We start from the raw sequence: 25480 nt of genomic DNA, 5'->3' as shown, positions 1-25480 counted from the left end.
GGACAGCAGAGCAGACTGGCAGTCCTAAAGAGGTGTAAAAAGGTCCTTTGCTTCAGGTTTTCCCCGAAAAGAGCGACAGAATTCTCCCCAATGTTTCCTCCTTGTGTCAGAGTTCCTCCGAAGGAGAGGCAGAGAAGGAAGGACTTTAGTGCTGCAGCTGAGCTCTCGACCATGACAGTGCTGAACTAATAAATACTTCATGTAAAAAAATGAACATCCACCACATATGAGAGAGAGAGAGCGAGAGAGAGGGGGGGAAGAAATGCCACATGCTTGAGTCGTATTAAAAACCAAGCCGGACCAAAAGAAACCCGAATAGATCGCACTGAGATCACTGGGGGAAGAGGCAAATTCAGCCGGCATTCCTCTTTTTGTTACAAGCACCAGTCCCTCAGACCACCTGTGACATACACACACACACACACACACACACACACACACACACACACACCTTTTCCATCGTTTCTGCCTGGGTCCACCTACAGAGGACCTCAAGTCCATACATACGGCCTCTCCCGAAGTTCCCAAGCCGAGCATGGCGGTGAGCTTGGCTCTGGGTATCAATGCAGTCTATTCCGGAAACAAGCACGGTGGGGATAAGATGATTAGGACGAAAGGGGGGGGGAGGCTATTTCCCGCTTTTCTTTGGCACAGCACCTCTCTTGGCCTGCCACAGGTGGTTGTGGATGGTCAGGGCGTCCACGCTGACTGACACAGTCTTGGCAGGGATGACGGTGAACTGCTTTCGGTCTGAGCTGTACTTGTACAGCTTGTCGATCATCTTCTTGCTGATGCTCTTGGGTCCCGTGCCCGTCAGCTTCTGCATCTCCTCCGTGTCGGGGAAGTACGAGTAGAGCGCCCGGAACTGACAACCACCGTCACGGAACAGGATCATCAGGTGGTTGGACTCGCACTTCTCCAACTCCTAGAGGGGAAGGGAATAAAAGTCAGTAATAATAATAATAATAATAATAATTAATATGTAGTGATTCATTATTTTACCATAAGCAGATAAGCTTTTGAGTGTGTATAGTGTGGTATTTTATGAGTTAGTCAACCTCAAAAGTGTCCATTAAGCCTAGTTAAACCTACAGCTTCTGCAGACTCATGTTACAAGTGTTGCTTTTTATGGGTACATTTGACTCCTTTGTACCACAAACATGGACCGGAGAAAGTCTCCTGCCGTGTTGTCAAAATAGCAGTGTTGCAGAATTTCTGTGTACAGTCAGACCTACTGGTCACAGTTGTTTTGAACAGAGTGTGACGTAAACTCATACTAGCAGAAGCAACTTATTAAGTTGGTGCATGTCTGGCACAATACCAAAATGATGACTGATGCAATACCCTGCTTTAATTAAATCAGATTCAAGGATATTAATCAATTTCTGCATCTCACTACTGCACTTTATTTCTTAAACTGCATTGCAACTTTTATTCAACTTTTTTTAAAGTTTTAATTAATGTTATTCATTGTTTTTAAATCTTGTTTTCTTTTGCATTGTGTTTTGATGCTTTTAATGGTTTTATGTGAAGCACTTTGAATCGCCTTGTTGTTGAAATGTTCTATACAAATAAACTTGCCTACATATCTTGATACCAATACCGCGGGAAAAAAAAAAAACATCAGGAAAAGTAATAAAATAATGACAGAATATGGAACATTAAACTCTGTGCAACCGTTAAGTTCATGACCTGCTCCTTCAACTGTAGTGGTTGACTAAATCTCAGGACCACCCCTTCCACTAAAGTAAAAACCGCCCGATCCCGCAGGATTCCAACCCCAATGCGGTCCTAAAGCGGAGCGCTGCGGCTCTTATTAAAGTACCAGTAATAATTAAATGGTGTTGCCATACTTTGCTAGGATCAGTATATCATGCAACACTATTTTGGCAGAGAACTGACCTCTAGGATCTGGTTCTTCTGCGGCTCGTTGACTTTCCCAGCCAAGCAGCAGTGGGAGATTGCATTGTGGATGATTGGCTTATTCGACTTGGCGCTGGGCTCCTTGAAGAGTTTAGGACCTAGAGGAGAAAAGTCAGTTAGATCTCATAGTCGTTGCAAGAGGGCAAATAGTCAGGTGACTATACATTAAAGTGCACCTCATGCAATAGTCACTTTGGCAATAAACAATTATCCATGAATTATTTTCTAAAAATTAAACACAAGCAACACAGGACACAATGATCATGGCTCTTTTCTGCACTGATCAATAAATAACTGAAATAACACAACTACTGGTCAGTTATCATAGGAACATATCTGATAATAGCTGAGAAAGACAACATAATATATGTGTGCACGTCACTTGCCGGTGTACTCGGCCATGGAAGTGATGGAGGACGCGGTGGAGCCGTTGTCCCAGTCCCTCTCGGCGGTTCGACTGTTGTTACGACTGCCGGGAAACGACTCCACAGAGTCGCAGCTGGAAGACATAATGAAAGGAGGCACAGACTGATTAGGTAAACAGAAAATACTGTAACAACTGCAAATCTTTAAAAAAAAAAACAATACAGAAAATATTCTTAACCACAAGCTAACATTGTAAACAAAACAAAATCTGTAAGCAACTTACCGCTGAGAGCCAGCCCCTCCAGAGTTGACGCTGTCGGCCTCGTTGGTCGCAGCGGAGGCCAGCGACAGATTGGAGCCCGACTGGTCGTTGCTCAGGTTGTTCGCTATGTGAAACAGAGAGTTTGGTTTGTTGTTGTTGTTGTTGTTCGGTTGTTTCTCAGCAATAGAAACACTTAAATAAATAGCATTTGCCGCGTAAAGTCCCAGCTCTATTTCCTCTCCACGTTTGTTGTTATATTTAATACATTTTAGTGCTGTACCAATTAGTTTGAACCTTCATTCATTGCATTGCCATATTCATTCTAAATCAACATTTTAATGCAGTAAAGCTTTTTTTGTGTGAATGTTTTCATTTTAAACCCCTTATTTCAGCACAGTTGCAGATAATTATGAGGCTACACTAATCAGTGGTTCCTCGGCAACCCTCAGTGATGATCCATTGGATATTTAACCCACATTTGTGTCGGAGAAGAATCTCAGTCATGTCAGTATCAAGGTGGCATACTAAACGTAGAACATGTATTATTGGCCGTTGGCCAATGTGCCCCACAGCTCAGTTGGAGAAAGCTAATGAAGCACACTGTGCGAACACGCGTTAAGAAACAATGTGACTGTTAAATGTCAAACTAATGATGTAACAATCTTACGTGTGGAAGAGCACTTAGAGAAATTGTCGCTGGAAGATTCCTCTCTGAAGACGGACTTGGGTCTGTGTTTCTGCTTCAGTTTGGGGGTTTTGGGCTTCACGAGGCCTTGTTCCTCGAACATCTCCTGCTGCTTCCTCCGTAGATAGTCTTGCTTTATCAGCTCCCGCCGCGTCTTCTCTTCTTCTTTACGCAAGCGGTCCTCCTCTGCCTTCCGCCTGGTTTTGAAACCAAACACCAGTGTTAGCACGTCCTTTTTTGTGAATTTATTTTTTAAGAACGACAGCCTATGCTAATCTTGGGCAAGTTACCTGACTTTGTCTCGTTTCAACTCTGAATCGGATTCTAGTTGTTGTTTACGGAGTCGAGCCTCCTCAGCTTTCTTCTGCTGCTTCAGCAAGAATGCTGCTCTCTTCTTAGCAAGCTCATCCTCTGCCTTCTGCTCATCCTACGACACACAAACATGAAACTGGAATTTATTGCTGACATGAACAACTGGATTGGAATTTATATTGACAAGTGCAATTCATGAAATCGTCATGAAGTAGTGCATTAAACCCAAGTTAATACATTAAATAAACAAATAGATCCATTTTCATTCAATGGCATTCATTACCTTGAAGAAGAAGCCCATGCTTGACTTCTGCTCTCCATCAACTCCTTCTATCGTCGTGTCCTCAGCATCATCCTCAGGGGCTTTCAGCACAGACAGATCGACCTCGATCAGTGTGGATTTGTAGCGCTGCCCCTCGTCTGATGGTATATTCTCTTTCCCTGAACCGTCTGAGGAGTTGAGGTCAGACTCTCTCAGGGTGCTGGACAGGCACTCGTCAAAGGACATTTCCGGGGGAACCACGACATTCAGGTCCACGCGGGTCGGCAGGCGCATGTTTGCCTCGTCGTGAAGGCGGAAGTTGACGCTCCGAGCGTGGCCAGCGCCTGGCCTGTCGGTCGTCTCTGCTGCTGTGGGGTTCCTGGGGCTGTCGGGCTGCTCGGTCCTGGGGGACCGGCCCCCAGCCAACTGCCTTAATGTGTCTGACCCACTCTGGGTGGGGGTGAGGGTCCTGGAGGTCTGCCGGCCCTGCTCCTTGGCTATCTTCAGCTCTGATGGTTTAGCCCTGGAGGCCCGTCCTGAGCTCAGCTTGGGGGGTTTCCTGGTGGGAGTGATGCCGGCGCTAGAGAGGTGCTCCACAAAGTGAAAGCCTGCCTTTCCCTTCGAGTCACCATTTTTGTCGCTGGTGACAGGTGGAGGTGGCGTTGCACCCGAAGGGGACTGTACATTCTGTTTCATCAACATATCCTGCTGCAGTGACAGCTGCATCATCTGTTGCTGGATGCTGCCGATGGAGTCGTTCAACAGGTCGATGGAGAGCATGCACTCATTTAAGTCCAACTCTTCTTCTGGATTGAAGCTTCCGCTGGGCTCTTTCTTTTCTACGTCTAAGGCACCTGGCGGGTCTGTTCCCGCTACCACTTTGTCCCCTCTAAGGGCATCAACACACATATCGTCTTTACTTGATGGTGCTCTCACCCCACTGAGCTTGTCTTTGGCGAAGTTGACTTTAAGTGGGTTGGGTAATGTGTCACTTTTGGCTCCGCCTTTCTTTACGATGTGCAGGAAGGCTGCCTTACCCAGCTTCTGCCTCTGCCTCGCTGACAGCACCTCCATTTTCTTCTTCTGGTGCTCAATGGCCCGCCGTTTCTCCTCCAGCTCCATACGGAGCTGGACAATTTCAGAAGACAGTATATTAGAACCGCTGCTACCATCACCAGTGCGGATGCATCCTCCCATGGGGGAGGAGGGGCTCTGGTCCCTTTTAAGCCTCCAGGAGGAAGCCAGGGGCCCGCTGCTCTCTGATCCATCTGGAGTGGTCCTTTGGGAACTGGAGGCACTGGAGCGTAGGTCATGGTTGCTGCCGAAGCGCTGCTGCTGGGCTTTGCGCTCAGCGAAGGAGGTCATGCGCACACTGCCACTGGCCATGCTGCTGGCCTGGGAGTGACCGCTGAGACAGGGGCTGGAGCGACCGCTGCCACCGTTCATGTCTTTGTCCTCATGCTCTTTCACATTCATGTCTTCTTGGAGTTTGGCTGATTCTTCTTCTTCTTCGTCAGCATTAAGGGCTTTCCTGGAACAGTTGGGGTCTTTAGTAGTCAGAGCTTCATCCAGATCCTCTTCCTCTTCGTCCAGGTCCTCAAGCTCAGCGTCTGGGCCCTGGGTAGACTTTGGTTCTTCAGAATCTGAATGAAGGTAGAAACCCCCAACTGGCTCTCTGGATGAGGGGTCCACACTGCTACTAACAATGGGGCAGACATCTGCCGGACCCCGTTGAGACTCCTCTGACAAGTCTGCCTGGTCACCTAGCGAGGTAAAGGTTTGGTTCAAGACGGGGGAAGCTTTCCTACGAACGACCGATGTAGAAGCGTCTCCTCTGCGTAGAGAGCCCCTTCCAGAGGAGTGGGACCCTTCACCACTCTCCTCCTGCTTGTTTAGACATACAGACTTCTCTTTAGCTGTTTTGATCACAGAAGGCATCAGTGGTTCTAGGTAAAAGCAATCTGGTGCAGGCGTGGACGGTTTGGGTCCCACTGTGGCAGCCGCTTGCGTCCTGTCAACCTGTTTGGGGACGGGAGCATCAGTCCTCGCAACTGCCACCAGAGTTTCTTCCACATCCTCAATGTTGACATTTCCCAGGAGGCTGTGGCCGTTGACTCTGCGCAATGCAGCCTGTAAAGGCTGGTGGACAGCAGTCTGGTGTTTGGGCGTGACACTGATGACGTTGGACGCCAGGCTGTCCTTGCTTATGGAGCGAGCCAGACTCACACTGTCGCCAGAAGCAATGTCTGCATCACTGTCTGCGGTTGAATGAAGCATGTAGGGGCCCAGCGTGGACAGTGGTCTGCAGAAAGAGATGATGAGAAAAATCTAGCTTGTAAAATTAGCATAATATACAGCTTACTTGCAACTTGTACACTTCCTACATACGTTTTATTTAACTACTTTTATTTTTAAGACAACTTTTCATTATAGATGCACCGATTGCAATTTCCTTGGCCATGTTGCATTTTTCAAAGTCTATGCTGCTTTCGGTGTTTCCTTCTAACAAGTATAATTGACAGCAAGGCTCCAGACATTTTTGGTCAGTAGCGAGGGAAAAAATAATAATTGCTTTGATAAAAAAAAATAAAAAATTAATTCAGAGCAATTATCCATTATATATTAGAGCTAGTGTATTATATAAACATTTTTGCTTGAGCATTTAGATTAGACAATTGAAGGTTTCAATTTGAACTACTTTAGGTACCTCTGCCTTTTGTCGGGCCACGCAACCACAGAGCCTCGTGGTTGTCCGTCCATCTGGGTCAGGGAGTTGGAGCGGTTTCTGAGTCCTTATCAGAAGCAGACACAAAAGCAACAAATAAGTATAAAAGCTGCTCGTCACAATAATATAATGACAAGCCAACCTTTTGTCTTTTGTTGGTGCCAAAGGGTGTATAGACATAGTGTTGTCCTTACCTGCACCATCTTCTCCTTGCTGCTTTTGTTGCCTCTGTCTGAGGGGCAGGAGCGGATGGGAAGGACTGAAGGTTGGACCCCCTTTACTAAAAGCCAAAAAAAATAAGCAAGTTTTAGCAAGTTACAAAATCATAACTGCCTTTGAAACACTGTTGGGAAAGCAGATTAAAAGTGTGAGGTATGGGATTAGTCCCCAACCAAATGCATACAGTTATCTTTCAACACAGAGAAAAGCCAAATACTTTAACAGGCAATATAGTGGCATGATAAAGTCCCTGCTCAGTGCAGGACGTTAACATATAAATGAACAACCAGTACATTCATGCCCTTGACAAACAAGTGCCTGCTTTCTGTGACAACTTTCCCACGCCGGTGCATGCATAACTGCAGGTGAGCTCGCCACACCTCCCCTAGTCTTGCCTTGCAATTATTTTTAATATTAATTTGACTGAGCGTTGAGTTTCTAATTATCTGGAGCGTTCACTCCAGCTTTAATATACCTAACCTAACCTAACTTTCACACAAGCGGTGACAATGCACAAAGACAAAATGCAATAATCATCTCAGCATTGTGCAAATCCTCATTCAATTGGGTGAGGTGAAAAGAGGGTTAGATGTGTGAGGCACATGAGAATGAAGGTCAGACAGTGCTGCATATCTACCCATTTTGTTTAGGGCTACCGTTACTGGTTAGGAGACAGGATCATGATGAGGTGGAACAAGAAGGACCGTGAGAGAAGACTTACAGGGGGTCAGAGTCTTCAGGGTGCAGGAAGTACCTGTTACAGACTTCAGGGCTGCTCTGGTTATCGGCCGAACCAGGGCTAACCAGGAAGCTGCGCTTAGTGGCGTTGGAGATAGGCACTGATGGGCGGGCACTCTTGGGCTGAGCTACGGCTCGAGCTGAATAAAGAAGAAAGAAAAGAGGCGTCCTCATTTTAACACTTGTAGTGATTGATACTGGCCGTCAGTAGAAAATCTCAACATAGAACTTCGACTGGGATTTACTTGTTACTGTAATCCCAATAGAAACACAAAAAAAGGGGCCTTTTTAAATTCATTTACGTTTTGTAGTAATCAAGGGGGATGCTTACCATCTTTGAACTCTTGGAGATCTCTGGGCTGGACAAACTCTGGCTTGATAGTTTCAAACCACCAGAAGAGTTCAGCAATGAACACCATAACATTGTGCTACATAAGGGGCACAAGAAACACATCAAAAAGACTTGAATACATTTTTTTATTGGTAAAACTGGTTGCCTGATATAATGGCTGACTTTTTGTACTACATTTTAAACTTTAAAACTTGTTGTACCTTGAGCACGAGTGGCGAGTAAAGCATGTCCTCCATAGTCAGATAGAAACTTTTATTCAGATACTCGTTGGCAAACTCTTTGAGTAGATGAATGTTGTACAGGCTATCCGCAATGGAGGGGACTTCCTTCAGGCAAATATCTGGTTAGACAGGCAGGGAGCAGAGTCAGATCGGGACACAACTCAATGACCTGCTGGCTATAAATGTCACACTGACTGGACTGCGACAGGAAGCCATGTGTGCCAAAAATAGCCTCACACATGGATATTAAATTCAATATGTTAGCAGAGAAAGCTTGATGCTGTTTACAGAAAACTTCTTTGAGGGCAGCTGATAATTAAGATTTAGCAACTGCATGTGGGTCTGCAAGTGTGTGAAAGTGCATGCTCGCAGGCTCAGCATACCCTCCAGCTTCATGAGGTCTGGGCAATAGTAGTTGACCACAGTGAGCAGTGCAGCTCCGTCACAAACATCCCTCATCAGGTCTTCCAGCAGAGGGAAGAAGGGCAGCTGACGGCCTGAAGCGTGCTCCCGGCGATACCGTACCTAACCACGAGGGGGAGAGAATGAGGGTTTTATGAGGAAAAAAAATAAAAAGCAACAGCAACTACAAACACCACAATGCTACTAACAATGAATGACACCACATAAAACATCCTAAATGCAGTGACTAGCGTCACAGGTAGCAATCTCTTTGGTTGTGAGATTCACGTCTGAACTAGTCAAGGCATATATTGATGATGGATGTTTCGCTTTTGTTTTCTCTAGGCCTTTTAAGCGTCAGATCAAGGTTCTCCCATGGAGTTTCAAAGAAGAAGAAAAGGGTTTGATTTGACAATATAGTATAAGATGATAATCCTCTTTAACTGATCAGCAGCAGGTTTTTCTATAATTTACAGAAGAAAATTAAGACAAAACCTTGCCGTTTGTGATCAAGTAGTTTAGGGAGAACCCCAAAGACCTGGTTAACTGTGAGGAGATGGAGGTGAAAGTGTTAGAGCAGTGATATGAACAACACAGTGAACAGTCAGCCTTCCTCGGGCCTCAATGGGAAGGCGGATAGCGGAGGAGCCCGGTCAAAGTAGTCCACGTGACCCAGATGTCTGGGAGAGAAACTGGGGTAATCACTGTCCCACTTATGGGAAATGAGTGTGTTGTAAGTGCAGGAACTCTCTAACTCCAGATGCATTAGTTTTGGATACATATTCTAAACAGCATTTGAGGATGGGCATTTTCAAATAGAGCATACACAAATAAACTAAGGACAACAGACTCAACTAATATAGGCTGAACTTTGTTACATAGTGTGCAACCATTATAGAAACTGAAACTGGATATCAATTACAGACCTACATATGATTTGGAGCAACATAAATATAGAGTGCACAGGATGCCAAAGCAGACTGAACTGACTGGTACTGCTGCTTGCAACTCCAAAATGTTTCTGCATGACTTAAACATATTCACCTTATACTGGGAACGCCACTCGGTATGTAATGACTAATCAAGCTGACATTTCTGCAGCACTTGTAAAAGAGCCGTGAGAAAAAGAATCAAAGTTATTTAGAAACGCAGATCGAATTAGCCGCAACAGAGACATATTTGCATGATTGTAAAACGTGATGAAGGAATGGAAATTACTCCAACAGAGCCGATATTAGCTGAGCGCAGATATGTCAATAACTGTGTGTATGTAAATATAAATATCCAACTAAGTTTGAGGTAATTCAGAAATAGTGCCAGAGAGCACTCACAATTTAATTTGCTCAGTATGCATCTTAGTCACAATTCTTTGAAAAACATATTTCTAAAAGGAACCCTTTAATAAAAGAGATTAAAGCTTTATTTTAAACACAAACTAATCATACAGTAGAAGGCAAAGCCTAGCACAGAAGCTATGAGACGACGATGCACGATTTAAGAAGATTACAGCACAACAAAGCCGAGCAGCTAAAAAGATACATACTTATCCTAAACTTGCAACATGTACAGCATTTTCTCAACATTTATTCAGACCCATCTACAGTGTATTGGGAGGCCGTTCCACAAAATGAGACCGACTGCACTAAGGCCGCTTTTATCACAAGTCACAGGTGAAACTACCAACCAAACTTCAGGAACTACACTACAAAATAAGTTCTACATAAAAAGGAACTCCTCCTGACAAAGAGGGAACACTGTACCGCTTCTAGGAGCTCCTCTGACTCCAGCATGCAGTGGGCCAGCTCGTGCATGACATCAGGCTGACACACACACAAGAGAGCAGAGATACCGTCAGAGGCGACCGTGTGCACTCAGAGGAAACAAGTGTGTGAGAGCAGAAGAGAGAGACCGGAGGGGGAATGACAAAGCAGATCAGTGAGAGGAAGGTGGCCAGGGATGGGACTGCAAAGCAAAGGAGAGGTGTAGGCATGGATTTCCTCACTGGGCAAGCAAATACCACACACACGCACAGCAGATCCACATGGCGTATTTGAGCTTGAAATGAAGTAGCACACATTGCGTAGCTGAAGGAATATCTTTTGATCACTTCACAAAAGGCAAGAGGAACCTTACACCTGGGTGACATGTTTGCCACGAGGGAACAAAACAAAAAGAAACAAAAAAGAAAACTTTCAGCTTTCTCCTCCTCGCTGACACTGGCTACAAGCAGCACAGAATGAGCTTGAATGAGCCATGGTGGAGTGTGCGCGCACATCAACACAGTACTACTCGTGCAAGGGGGAAAGAGGAAAGACAATGGGGTTATGGGGGTGGGAGGGCTGGCATCCAACTTACAGGGACTAGCTTCCAATACCATTTGGAGGGGGACTATCCCGTTTGCAGGGATAAGAGAGGGTAGGGAAGGACAGATGAGGAACAGGAGCAGAGAGATTAACAGGTCAGAGGAGACAAAAGGATCGGATCTGCTTCCGGTGTAAACAGAGAAAAGGAGAGCAAGGTCAGAACAACTCCAAAAAGCCAGCAGGATGAAACATTCCTCATCAAAACTAAGGATCTTGTCTTGAACCAAACTATTTTGTGGCGATGATACCAGGACCAATGTTTTTTGATAAAAAAAGAGTTAATTCTAGAAGTTCCCAAGAGCCAGAAATATGACGCTACTGGCAGAAATGTGTTTGTCATTTTAGCTCTGTTTTTTTTTCTTGTTGTTATTTTCTTCCCCTAAAGATTTCTCTCCTGTAGAAGAAGCAACTGGAAGACACAGAAAGTGGCTTTACCTTTTGGTGGCTGGGGGATTCCAGGGGGTGGTGCTTGACTTTGTGCTCCCTTTCTGTAATCTCCCTCATCTTCATGTTCACCTGCAGAAGAAATGAGTTTACATGTAGTCCAACAAATACGAAAACAGCTTACTCAAAGAAACCAGATAACCCAGATGATTGAAGGATGTGTGTACATGCTCTGCAGTAACCTGCTAGTGTAGCTCTGTGTACATGCAACAGTTCAGTCATGAGATGTATCTTCTGCTCTTAACCTTATTTTGGAAGGTTACTTGTTTTTATGTGTTTTTGTTCTTCTTCCTTGAGGCATGTTTCTGTATCAGATCAGACTGACAGCTCAGTGAGAGGACAGACAGATCACAGCTCTTCCTCATAGCACAAATTCTTTGAATTTTACAACAATTTACTTGTGGGGTTATTTGATGTGTCCATGTTGATGGACACATTTTATAGACTCAACAATTAATAGATTCATCAAAATGATGATCTTTTATTCTCCCACTTGGGAATGAAAAAAAACCATACACCCAAGCAGTGATGGTGTGGGACATAATGGTGATTAATGGACAGTCTGCCTGACGGCTTTCGCAGCCTCAGGCTTTCAACTCATTGAAAGATGAGTGCAACATGAGCCTGCTCCTCTTGTGTGTACACCAGATCGACACTCCTCTCCGAGCAACAGTGACATGCAGGCCTCAAGAAAACAAGTGGGCCACTATTGCCTATAATGTCAGCGTGAAAAAGAAGCAGACTATTCATATCCCATGGTGCTGAGCGGCAGCCTAGGGTCATAATCAGATTGACATTTACGGAGTAAAAAGGCCGGACTGGAAGATGTATGGAACTCTGTTGCTGTGAAAAGTTTGTAAATATGGTAAATGAACTGACATTTATATGGCGGCTTTCCACTTTCTATTCCTCCAACCACTAAAGGCACTTTCGCGACATGCCAACAGGGTGTTCAGTATCTTGCGCACTGGAGGAGCCTGGAAAGGAAACACAACTTCTAGCTGATTGCCTGCATACGTTTTTTTGTTTGTTTGACTAAAGTGTGTTTAGGACGCCTTACTCCCATTAATGTCTAGACGAGAGGTTACCCTACTTGTGGGGTGTATTCAATCACACAACACAGCAGTAGTTCCAAACACACCTGGCACAGATCTGCATTGAGTTCAACTTTCAAGTTGTATATGCACAGCGTGTGTGGTGTGGTGTGGTGTGGTGTGGTGTGTGTGTGTGTGTGTGTGTGTGTGTGTGTGTGTGTGTGTGTGTGTGTGTGTGTGTGTGTGTGTGTGTGTGCCAACCTTGTTGATCCAGAAGACCATAGCGTCCTCCAGGTCAAAGGGCAGCTCCTTGGAGGCACTGAAGGTAGAGTAGCGCTTGACAGAAGCCACGACTTTCTCGATGCTGATCATCTCCACTGTGTAAGCCATCATGAGGGCATCAATCATTGGGATGTGAGCACTCTGGGTGAGAAGTAGAAACAGAGGACAAATTAATTTAATTGGACTTTTCCTGGTTTCCAATACAATTAATATTAAAGCTAGCAGCAAATAAGATGAAATTGCAATCTAATGCAGATTTACATAAAAAAACACAATACACATATTGAGATTATGAGCGTGGATTGGAATATGATCTAATGTAGGGGAGAGTGATATGGCCAAAATCTTCTATCACGGTACATGTCATTTTATACCATGTCAATAGTATATATATAAAATATGTTTATTGCCGTGTATTGAATGAAGAAATGGTTTAAAATAACCATACCAGTCTTCATCACATCTTACAATGTTCTTCTTTTTTTGGAACTTCCAATCCAAAAAAACTGCTTCGCACAACACTCAAGTTAATAACAAGACTCAAAACAGTAAAACTAAAATTATTTCCAAATAGAGCTTTACAGTTCCTGAGAACAATAATTTAAAGTTTTACAGGCGCAAATAAATACTAGACAGACCTCAGCCAGTGCAATATAACTTATCCTGCAGGATTTCCCTAGCTTTTACTTCAAAAAGCTGACAAACACTGTCAAAATAAAGTATGCAAATGTCTGGTAATTATAGTTCTCTCTCATCTTGGGTTGGCTGGGATGCCTCCCCCTGCTCTGTATTTACAACTTCTCTCTCCTTCATGTCTGCCCACATCACATTACCCAGCTAGCTGGATTCGAAGGATTGCAATATTGGGAGGCTGGACAGTAAATATCATCACATCACCTAACCCAAATCTAATGTACATGATGACTTCAAAATTCCAGAAAATGAGAACATGCTAAAACAGTGAAAGTGTATTTAGTGTGTATCTCTTCTCATAAAAAGTGAAAGTCATTTGAAGGTCATACTATGTCATAAAAACAGTGACCAGTGGATTCTGGGATGAAACAGTCACTACCGAGTGTGGCCAAATTAATAAGATTAATAGATCAGGATGCTGTCTTATTCAGAACTCTAGTAGGACAATTGTGTTAGCTTGAAATAACCTGCCACGGTTTAATCAAAGGTGACGCCTTTCATTTAGCACAATGGGTGTCTGCCCTTAAACCCGTTCTCTATATCATAATGAAATCAAGAGGCCCGGCAGGGGTATATCCCCACCCCAAGTGGCCGAACACCTGGTTCCTGCCAGTACAAAAGAAATCCTTCTTAATAGCCAGGGAATTAACACAGGCCAAATACTAATAAATCTTTGTCCTAGCTGGAAAAACACAATTTTGCTAGTCGCCGACCTCTTTTTCTGAAACTCATTCTACATAAAAGTATCTTGATAATGCGTTATTCCTTGTCCACAACATCACGGTTATGCAGCACCTGATTTCATTATAGAGCAAATACATACATGCCATTGTTTTATTCAGTGCTCTGTGCAACATATTGCTAGCTTTATCCAAGACAAATTAGAGACAAACCTATATTAAGATAGAATCAGAATCTGCTTATTAGCCAGTAATGTTTACACAAACAAGGAATTTTTCTAGGTGGAAGGTGCATACTGGGGACAGGGGACAGTTAGCATATGAAGAAAGGATAAAGACTGTGTATAAAGGAAGCTAAAGGCTGCTCAGATTATGCTGGCTCTTTTGATTCAATTACACAGTAGCTTCTGTTTTGCTGAGCTTTTTTTATTATGTTTTCAAAAGCAATTTAATCATCAAGTCTTAAAAAAGGTTCATATAAATTTGTGTTGCTTTAAACAGCTAACTTCCACAACTGCTTAAAAAAGGGTGTACTATATTTACCATCCAAATTTAAATAAGTAGTGCTCAATAAATAAACAAAATGGGCAAATATAACAGCATGAAGTGCTGTTAAATCTTTTGTTCTCTCCCAACACACACTCTGCCCTTCATCAGTACAGTGTGGAGCCCCGTGGAGAGGGCTGCTGTTGCCCTGAGCCGTCTCTGTGTATGACAGACAAACAGCGTGCACACACACACACTTAAGTGGACTCAAGAGGGTGGGTAGCTTCTCTAGGTTTTACAAACCCAGCTGTTGCCCCAAGAGTCAGACACGGTGCAGAGGAAGTGTCTGCAGGTATAGAAGGTGTGTGAGACACTGAGTGAGACACACACACACACACACACACACACACACACACACACACACACACACACACACACACACACACACACACACACACACACACACACACACACACACACACACACACACACACACACACACACACACACACACACACACAAACAGTCTATCAGAGATAAGCGGTGTCCTGCTCAGGATTTTCCATCCCCTCACAGGGCTTTGTGTCTGGCTGCTTCCACACAAGCCTGCATGGATTATTTTGACAGGCCGCTAGCAGGAAAAGCAGATGCACATCCCTTACTAGCCACAGCCTGCAGAGACGAGGCCTGCTCGACACCATTGTTGGTTTTCATGATAACAAAAAGGTCGGGAAAATGTCTGAGCTGGTTGGCGTTCCTTCTATCCTGTGTGAAGTGCTCTTGGCGAAAATGTGAGACATTGGATCTCATTGCTAGAGTGCATGGGGGGGGGGGACTGCTCTGTACTTCATTCACTACGCTCGGACGTAGTGCTGTTGACTCAGATGATGACGACATACAGTACGTAGGTTACACATCGAGGACATTTAACTCTCTGCTCTGTTTGAGAGTTGATCTGTGAAAATATTATAAGCATTACACCCGTTTGGTGACAGCAGTAAGAGTCAGTAGAACCAACCCACCAGGCAGGGAAGCAAAGCTGGATAAAAAGCAATATAAACTGGGCATTCAAGAACAAAAGGGAATGAGTTTCAAGTACCAGCATCACGTAAATGCTCCTAACAGATTGACCAAATTGCAGGTGAGGAAAATATCACCAACAATGAAATCCATTCTAAGAAATATTAGCGCAAGACTAACCCTCTTAACAGTGATGATTAAACTGCTCGTTCTGAGAGGGCACAGGCACCCATTTTTTATAAGGATTTGTACAGTATTTTTTCCATGAACTATATAGAAGTATCAGCTTGTTCCATTTGTGAAAACTCCAGTAGAGAGGATGTTCACTAACATGACGGTTACATCAATGTCACAATTTTACTGGATGTTCTTCCATTTTATTAAGTAGCCCTAGTTTGTGTGGTCTTTTATTTTTTGTATTCAGTCGACGAAACCAGGAATTTATTCTAAAGAAACTATAGCTTAAAAAAAAAGTTGTTGTATTTTTGTAGTTTTAAGAAAATATTATTGAGATACATTTGTTCCAGATTGTTAGAACTGAATATGAATACGTGGACAGGAGACAGAACAGATGTGTGGATAAATACATTAAAAGTCTGACCAAAAAACAGAAAACAAATTGCCAAAACACAATAACACCACAGCCCTGTATAGTCCTCACACGACGAGTAACGGTCAAATTCCACTTCGTAATCCTAATAAAGAAATGATAAGGAAGCGGCCAAATCATCTTGAGATTGCTCCACTAAATCAAGCAAAACAATTTATGCGCAGCGTGTTATGTGAAACAATTGCCACTTGAATATCATGCCTATACACAATGTTTTAGTTTTTTCAACATAGTAGAGCGAAGCTTCCTAGTGGCTCAAACGCCTGTGGTGGAGATTGATTGTGCTTCTGGATCTAGATAAAAGCAGTAGCTTCTTTCACTGACTTCACTGTGGTAGAACAAAACATCAGAAGCAGGAAGAGCTACACTGATGTACAATGTTATTATAGCTTCTGACCTTATTTTCTTTTTCTCCGACAGTCTGTGCTACAAGTTAAATTTAATAACTGCAACATTTTCCAGATGACCACCATCACGTCTATCCCAATCTTGAGTCACTCCACTCACCATTTTGATGGGCCCACAGGCCAGGTCCCCATCTGTGACCGGTGTATCGTCACTTTCCACAACATATATGCCCTTTCTGGAAAGAGACTGGATGACCGAGAGGTGGGACTGAAGAGACGCCGCCTGCTCCGTCTTGAGGATGAGGGCGCAGACACGGCAGTAGAGCTCGCAGGACAGCAACAGGTGGATGACAGGCGGCTTAATGTGTTCCTGGTCGTACTGGTCAGTGTAGAACGGGTCCCTTAAGTCCTCTGGAATATGGTCTGCAATGGAGAGAGTGCTTAGGTGAACTATGAGGCATTGCCATGTGCTCCTAAAGTGCAGTTTAACTTTCAAATTGTGACCTGGATTGGAAGACATTCATATGGGTTCACTGGTGAAATAACAATATAATAAAGATACTGTTTCAGGAATATGATGTTTGGTAAACACATTTAACACCAAAATGTTTGCCGCAGCCTACAACCATCAAACATCTACAGTATCTACAGGCTACAGGAATGTGACAACTTTTTACGTGATATTTGTTCTGTATGCTGGCTTTAGTTTACTTGGAGCAAACATGACCATTTGTGTTTGTAAGTCACAGCAAGGATCCGTTTCCACAATGTTCTCCTGAAGTAATAAGCTAAGCCGAGTCTTCAGTGGAAGCAGGCCTCTCAGGTGACGCGGTGGGCTTTGCCAGAAGTAACTTAACAGTACTGGATCCACTAAAACTAAGAAAACAATGACCTACACCAGAGAGTCTGTTGTGACGTCACTCTCAAAACCAGAAATCACAGCCATATAAGGGCGAGGGATGGAGCGCTCGACTTCAGGCGTGCACAAACCAAATTTATACTGCATCGTAAACTGCACAGAGGCCTAAAATAGGTCTAAAATGATGCATAAAACCCATCCAAAATCTTGCACAACACAAACTGATGCGGTGATAGAAAAAAAACCTGTTCTGTTAAATCTGCTTTGAACTGTGCTTTAACTCCAGTAACACAGCATAAGCCGTATGTGTGTATGTGATGTGTTCTTAGTGCCCGCTGTGAATGGGGAGATAAAGGGAGCCACTCGTCAGCAATTACTTACAAAAACAGGCAGCTTCTTCCAGATGGTTTTGTAGAGAATTATATATATATATATATATATATATATATATATATATATAAAAACACAGTGAGGATGTATACAATATGTAGACAAAGAATATTACACTATAAAACATGATAGGCCTTCTCCTCAACCAAAGAATGTATTGGTCGACTAACACTCATACAATTTTGTCAACAATTATTTGATTTAAAATCAACAAATCTGTAAATCAGTTTTTCCTCGACAGATAATTGCACAAAAGCACCACTTTTAATCTTGTGTTAACCAGACAAGTGCTCATAAGATATAAGTCATCCAGCATGACAAAACATTTAAACAACTAATACAATAAATACAATATAGTCACCTACCACCAAAACGACCAATCAACTAAAAGGGGACCACCCTAAAACATGAACTATAGCCCAAAAATGTTTTACTCAGAACTAGTGTTGCATAAGATCACGTTGAACATCATGGGGAGGTTTCCTGGTGTGTTTTTCTTCTCTTTTTTTTTTACACATTCAGCCTTTGCTTGGGAGGAATCACAAAAACGTTGCTCTTCTCTTTGTTTTAGTATCTGCCTGTGATCATCACAGTCTTGTCACCTGCTTAGAAAGTAAGGATGTCCCGAACATTTCTATTTGTAATAGTAACTCTGAGCCTTTGGTTTGATGCACCAAATTCCCTTGTCAAAGCAACTATGAAGATTTGTTTTGATGCAAGAATGAGATTGCATAAAAAGTTAGAAACAGACATCATGAAGCATGTAGCCCTTATGTCAGTAGCCGCTAATACTCAGATCACAACACAGGCATCACAGATACGCTGTCTGCAAATAAGGATGTCATTATACAACAGCATAAATCTATTATGAACATACCCAGCAGCAGTGTGGGCCGTTCCTGACGAGCCGCGTCGGAGTATATAAACACATTTAAACAGTGGGAATAATTGTGTATGAAAACAAAGGGGTCTGGTTGGGGCGAGACTTCACGTTTGACTTCATTACTCAGATACTGATGTTGTGTGGCAGCTAGCTACACCCCCCTCCCCGAACCCTTCTGTCACCGGGAACCAGGCTGAAAAACATACTAACTGGGATGGGGTGGAGCATTGAGGATGGGGTTTGGCAGCAACACGCAGGATGTGCTACAGCAGAGTCAGCCAACCATGATTGATCAGCACCACAACACGATCGGCACAAGCAGGGACAAGCAGGGCAGAGCAGAGTAAGGACCGGCAACTATGACATGTGCTCACTCTTGCTGGGTTTGGCTGTCTGTCGCTCAGGCTGGGAGCAGCTGTGGTACATGAAGAGGGACAGGAGAGCATGACGTATACAAACATAGACCTGCAGGATCAAAGACTTAACAGTGAACGCACACTGATGAATACACATCAGATGCACCTGAATCCCACACAACCCCTCTGCCCAACATCACGAGATGGCCCAACTTATTCTAAAGGAAACCACATCCCTGTTTCTGTCTGTTAGCCATTTAGTGCACAAGCCAAACAAACAACTGTGCAGCATTAGCTACGACCATATGAGCCATGGGGTGAAAAACAAATGGGCCGAGCATATTCAGTTCCCAGGAGAGGAAGATAATTGCGGCCGCACCTGAGAGTTGCCTCCCTCTGGGCAGTCAAAGCTTTGGAACTAATGTATGCTTTCTTTTGTGACTGAACATTGTCTCCGCCCAAGTTTATTTGCCGTGCATCGTTGATGCTTACATTTTTTGCCTTGCATTGATTGCCAGGACCTATGATGACAGACCGTGAACTGAGCAAGCAAATGCCTCCAAGCTTTGGTATGAACTCTTGAGAAACTATGAGCCTATAAAATACCGTAAAGCAAATAGAGGTGTTACGGCCTGCCTAGTGTGCAACAATTAGATAAGAGAGAAAGCTTGTATGAGCCTCTGAAATAATGACATGATTTGACCGGAGACTCCACTGATGCAACAGACATGCAAAGCAGCAAATAATGGGCCTTGTGCATCAAATAGCAAAGATTTATAATGAATTAGCTTAACTTCTCTGATAAGGAGGAGACACAGTGTAACAAACCAAAGGGTAAAAAGCAGCCCTGCAGTAAAACAAAAGCACCATTCTGTGATGTTAATCGAGCAAACTTTTTCGGCCGGAAGCTTAAACACCTGCCAGGATGTCAGGATGTTCCCCGTTGCCATGTCTGGGTTTAGAGGTTAAAAATGTGTTATGTGAACAAAGGCTCTCCAAGAAATATTAGGCCAACATTCTCACGACAAAGTTTTTTTCCCCCCTCATGGTTAATATATAGGTATGCACAAAGAAACAATGGACTGCACGGCATATAATAATTCATAGTGTTTCTAAAACACTTGCCAACACTTAAGTGTCTGGAGATATGAAGGGCGGGAGCCTCAGGGAGTGTTTTAACTGGAATCTCACAAGCCATGCTCACCATTTCACTAAGGATTTCATATTTTTCCCCAACTAGAGCTCCTAAAGACGGCCAGTTAACTGCTAGTAGAACAAGTAAAAGTGCATGCAAGAGGAAAATAAAATCTACATTTGCCTGTCCATTGCCATTAACTTCCAACTAGCCAGCGAGGTTTCAACACATTCGCTGGCTAGAACAACATAACAGCCAACCACCACCAGTTCAAACATCTCTCTCTATGTTTTGCATCTTGCTCAGAACCGCTACCAACGACAGAGCCAGCGGCACTAGTTGTGTTATACACTCATTTGACCACTGGGTGTTAAACTAAGAAGTGTTTGTAATGGTTTGGCCATCCCATATATATCCATTAGGGTATATAGACTAAATATCATATACACCTCTGAATAAAACACAATACTTTTCCGTTTGATTTGATTAACTATGACGGAGGAATCTTCCTAATGGTGTTAGATAAACTTCTGAATAGAGTTTTCAAAGAGCGGGGACTGTGCTTTTTGTCCTCTATAATTTATATTGAAAACACATTAGATCATCATTTAATGGCCAGTACAAACATGAAGAATTATTAGCAAGCAATGCCTGTTGCAATGTTTTAACGGCCACCTGACGATTGTTTTAAGACAGACTTGATTTTCTTAATGCGGGGACATTCGCATAAGTATTACCAAACTTTACATCCACAGCAAATTCATCAATGCATAAATAAAAATAAAAAAAATAGTAAAAGATAGCATATAGCTCTCCTTATCATAAACTTTACTAGCTGCGAAATTGGGCTAATGATATCAACTATTTAACAGACGATAAACTGTGATAGTAAATTGGTCCTTAAGGGTTGTCCTAAAATCCACAAAATAAACTCATCCAAGTCCTGAATTGTATTCAACGCTCAACTGTTGCAAGCACAGACGAGACAGGACGAGAATCTGGCCTAAATGCTCAGTTACTAATGCTGATACCATCTTGACAGGGAGTACGAATGACTGGAAGTGCAGATCAGTATTTTCCATGCTCCGAGTATGGTCTAACAAATATAGCCTAATCCTCAGTGCCTGTCACTCTGCCTGATTTGGGTTCAATCTCACTGGCTAACCGACAAGAATGAAAGGATCTGATGAGTCAGTGAGGGAGGCTTCAGTTGCCAAGTGTCATGGGGGTATTACTGTTGGCTCAAGTGCACACATACATATTTCTCCCTGTTTTCCTGTCACTGTTTCGCCAATGACGCTTTCAACAATCTTCTGATGGCAGTATGTGGATAAGACTAAACACATTGTTTCAACAATAACATCTGTAATAACTATGAGAACATGAGGAAAACATGGCGCGGAGAGTGCAATCTCTTGGTTGTCACAAATATGCTTCCTGTTAAATCTGTAACATTACAGATTTAAAATTTATGTAGCATTTGTGTAGCGTGAATGTTACTTTAATTACTTACCGATGCCATAGGCTTTGGCAAACAACCACCGCAGGTTGGCAGCTATTTTTGCTCTGGATGAGTCGTACATCTCCAGTGGTACAACGTCCATTGTGCCTTCTGAAACCCCAGCCAAATCCACTTTTCTCCTGGTACTGCCCCCACCAGCACACAAATCAACATCCATCTTTAAAAACAAAAACAAATATAATGTTACTGTCAAAATTATACTGAACATACTGCTGAGTAACAGTTAAATAACAGGACATTAGCCACCCACAATATAGTTAATTGTAATCTCACTGGTTAGTGCAAGTGTCTAGATGCTCTAATAGATGTGATTCTTCAATGAGTAACAAAATAAAAATCCTCATCTGGCATTTGCTCATTATAAAGAAAAGTGCTGTTTTGGGTCCTGCTGTTAATCCTCCCTTTTGTGGTCAATTAGGTTTATATCTGGTGGTTGAGACATAAGTACCAAAGTAGCATCCTCCTTGCTGGCGTGATCACATTCATTATGTTGAATGCCTGATGACAGAGAGGAGACAATGTATTTGCAGTGCTTGATACTTAAATAAACCTAGGCCTACAGTGACTGAAAACCGATCAACATAAAAATTGTTGTGTACTATTAAGTATGTACTAGTCTACGACTGCTAACTAAAAAGACAAGCTTAATAAATGTTAGTCAGTAACTTTTACCTACACCCAATAAATGACAACATTAGTTGCTTGAACCAAAGACACTTGCTGAGAAAGCACATTTGGGCCATTCATTCAGAAGCAACCTTACAGATAGTTGATAAAGCTATTACCACTCACCCTCACATTGACATACAGGCGGCCTCAAATACTTCAATATAACAAAACTCACAACAACGTACGATTGTATTTGCTGTCTCAGTCAATCATAATGTGATTGTCTCTCATAACTATTTGGGTCATGTTTTTGTTTTGTTTTTCGTCGGTTCTCCTTTGAAGCACACAACTTTGTTTTGAATAAGTACTCTGCTGCCATACAGTATTACCATGACACAGCTTCTGCAGTTAGTCTAGCAGACTTATGTTTCCAATCAGTGCTTGAAGTTAAATGAAACTCAGGAAACTTTCAACTGTACTTTTTTTTTTGCTGGGCGGAAATTCTTGGTAATTACAATTTACTTAATGTCACCAAAACAGTATGAATAAGTCCAACGCAGCATTTCTACTTACATTAATTATGACGATGAGGAAAAACAAGTGCATACACCTGCTCATAAATGCATGCTACTAAAAGTAATTGTAGTACTACCGGACAACTTCAGTTATCCTCCTCGGTAAAGTTGGTAAATGTTATATTACCTGTCGCGTGTAAAACGCTTGACGTTACCTCACCCTTAACCTACGTCATAATGTTCACGTTAACGGCCCAATGCTGGCTTGATAAAAGAAGCTAGGTGACAGCTTCTTAACTGGTTACGTTAACTAACCTACATATATAAACATTAGTATACTTTGTGTTACGGTGATCTCGTCAACAAAGGGAAGAGCCGTTAGGTGACAAAGTACACACTCGCTTCACGTGAGGTGAGCTAAACGGCCACGCACGCGAACGTGAAGCGGCTAACCGTTAGCTCGTGGCCCCCTCGGATGACGCTGGCGAGCTGGGAAGACGTTACCTTGAAAGGTGTGGTGTGTCTCCAAGGCACCCTTTGGTTCCGTAAGGGGTGAACACTTATCCACGGGTCTGCCTCGCTCTGCAGTGGCCTGCTGTGAGGGAAATACACCAGCAGCAGCGGCGCATCGTAGCCAGCTAATAATGCTAAGCAGGGAGGCGAGTCTGGGTGGTCTCCTCCCAGAAACAGGACCCGATTCGCGGCCTGTGTGACGACCACGACCACGGCAGGCTTTCGGCTCGAACGAAAAGCCAGGTAGAAAAAAGAAAGAGAGAGGGCCTGACGTACAGAGTGCTGTTCCGATAAAAAAAAAATCTTATCTCTGTGTTAGACGCCTCATTTTAGCTCACAGAACAAAACACACATGCAATTGCAGGTCTTTGCAGCAAGAACCGCCGGTGTGTTCGCGCTCTGCCCATAGAAACGTAATTACCGTCCCAGCCTTCGTAAAAGCAGCGACTGCGCATGCGTGATTACCTTCCAGAGGAGTGGTAATAACCAACTGTCAATAATAGACCAACAGTAGGCCAACTCCCTCTCATAATTATATTGAATTTGTTGTGTTAAAGCTTAAACAATGACTTGGCTCAGTGTTTGTTCTAAATCGTACCTCCACTAGACTGGCTGAGATATTTGTTTTGACAAGTTGATTAAAACCACTAGCTTGCCCATGTTATTCCTTCCTTTAATATTTTTTTACTTCAGTATGAATGTATCACAATTTATGTCCACGTTTTTGTTGTCGTAGTCTTGTGTTGTCGTAGTCCTGTTGTCGTTGTGACATTGGCCAATCCCGCCATCTAGTGGTAGAATGTGGTATCACGATTTAAAGCATTTCAGTGGTTTTGTATCAGTGCCAACCCTAATTTGTATGCCGTCAAAAAATAATTGTTTTTTTGACAAGTTATTGACTAATAGGTGATGGTGTGTTCTTGAAATAAAATATCAAAACTGACAATGTAAATTGGTCTGGCAATCTTTTGTATGGCCTACAATGCTATTGAATTGCATTAACATACGATTTAAATAGGTATGTCTTATTCAAATATATGTATCACAAAGCACCCATGGTTGTAATCATTTAACTCCATTATCACCATAAAATATAATGTTGATTCTCAGCAGGCATAGACATAAAAGCAATAAAGAATATTATTGAAAAATATATTAAAAGATAATTATGCCTATTGAAAATGTAAAAAGATTGTGCATTAGGACAAGGGTGTAAACACTTCTACTAACCTGTAAAAAGAAGAAGAAGAAAAAGTGCTGTTCTTAAGATAAAGAGAATGTGTGCAAGCATGTGTATTACGTTAAGAAATGCAGCCTTTCAATGGCTACTGCATATATATTATAGCACTGGTACATGGGGAATAAAACAACTTGATAGAAATACAAAGGGAAGAAGCAATATCCCTCTTAATTCCATGAAATAAATGGAATAAATAGTCCTTTGAGGACTCTTAAACCTTAGTGGTCATATTGCTCAAAATAATCTGATGAGGAGATCAAAGAGGCGCGTGAGGAGGAAAGCGCCCCGAAGCAAGAGCAAAAGAAACAGATGTTTTTTTACAAAGGGCCTGAGAAAAGCGCATTCGTGTTGAACTGGAGCCCTGGGCACAAGCGGCTGACCGAGGTGATCGTAGAGCTCCAAGAGGACGATACGTTGATGGAGAAGTCCCAGTTATCTGGAGGCGTCCTCTTATCAGCACGAAAAAGAAACAGCAGAGCGTGATGTGGTGAATTGTGCCCAAATCGAGGCCCTGAAGGGGCCGCGTCATTGAGCAGCAGGAGGGAATTCTGGAAAAGACGATGACGTCCAAACCCTCGAGCGTCAATCTCCAGAAGCTTCAAAGAGACATCGAAGCAGAGGACAACGCGGTCTCCTCACTGCAGGAGAAAGTGGACCTCAGAGAGGAAGGAACACAACACTGTTCACTCCAGAGGTACTACGATGATTTTAGAAAAGCAGGCTTTAGTCGATCCTCTAGCAATCCTCAAGAGACGATGTCGAGGGAAACTTACACCGTCTCTGAGAATCAGCTTACCATCACTAAGCTTCAGTAAAAGGTAGATGGGTTAAAAGAATAGCAGTCAGAGAGCAAGACAAGACGGGCGGAACTTGAAGAACAGAACAAGACAACCTGAATAGTCGGATCAGGTCACCTTTTGAGTTGAGCTCAAGGAAGCTTTGACCCGGCACATCGCAACACTGAAGGAGCAGAACTCGGCTGTGGCTCTCCAGAAAACTCAGGACGATGACGACTATCAAATGCTGTGTAGA

At 43.0% G+C, this 25480-nt stretch overlaps 1 protein-coding gene across 1 annotated transcript; it reads right to left on the bottom strand.

Moving 5' to 3' along the window:
• Positions 1-561: 561 nt before the first annotated feature.
• Positions 562-21728, bottom strand: camsap1b (calmodulin regulated spectrin-associated protein 1b; the record flags this gene model as incomplete). Its single annotated transcript, XM_079222629.1, has 18 exons — positions 562-925; positions 1903-2021; positions 2310-2422; positions 2573-2675; positions 3219-3433; positions 3527-3663; positions 3832-6112; positions 6518-6602; positions 6730-6815; positions 7476-7632; positions 7824-7920; positions 8045-8184; positions 8449-8590; positions 10823-10855; positions 11266-11346; positions 12570-12731; positions 16587-16849; positions 21563-21728. 18 exons carry the CDS (start codon positions 21726-21728, stop codon positions 629-631), a joined length of 4677 nt encoding a protein of 1558 aa, XP_079078755.1. The 3' UTR covers positions 562-628.
• Positions 21729-25480: the final 3752 nt, after the last annotated feature.

Source organism: Taurulus bubalis (genome assembly GCF_910589615.1).
Source record: "Taurulus bubalis genome assembly, chromosome: 8".
NCBI lineage: Eukaryota > Metazoa > Chordata > Actinopteri > Perciformes > Cottidae > Taurulus > Taurulus bubalis.
Note: the sequence above shows the minus strand (reverse complement) of the source record. Positions and strands in the feature narration are given on the sequence as shown.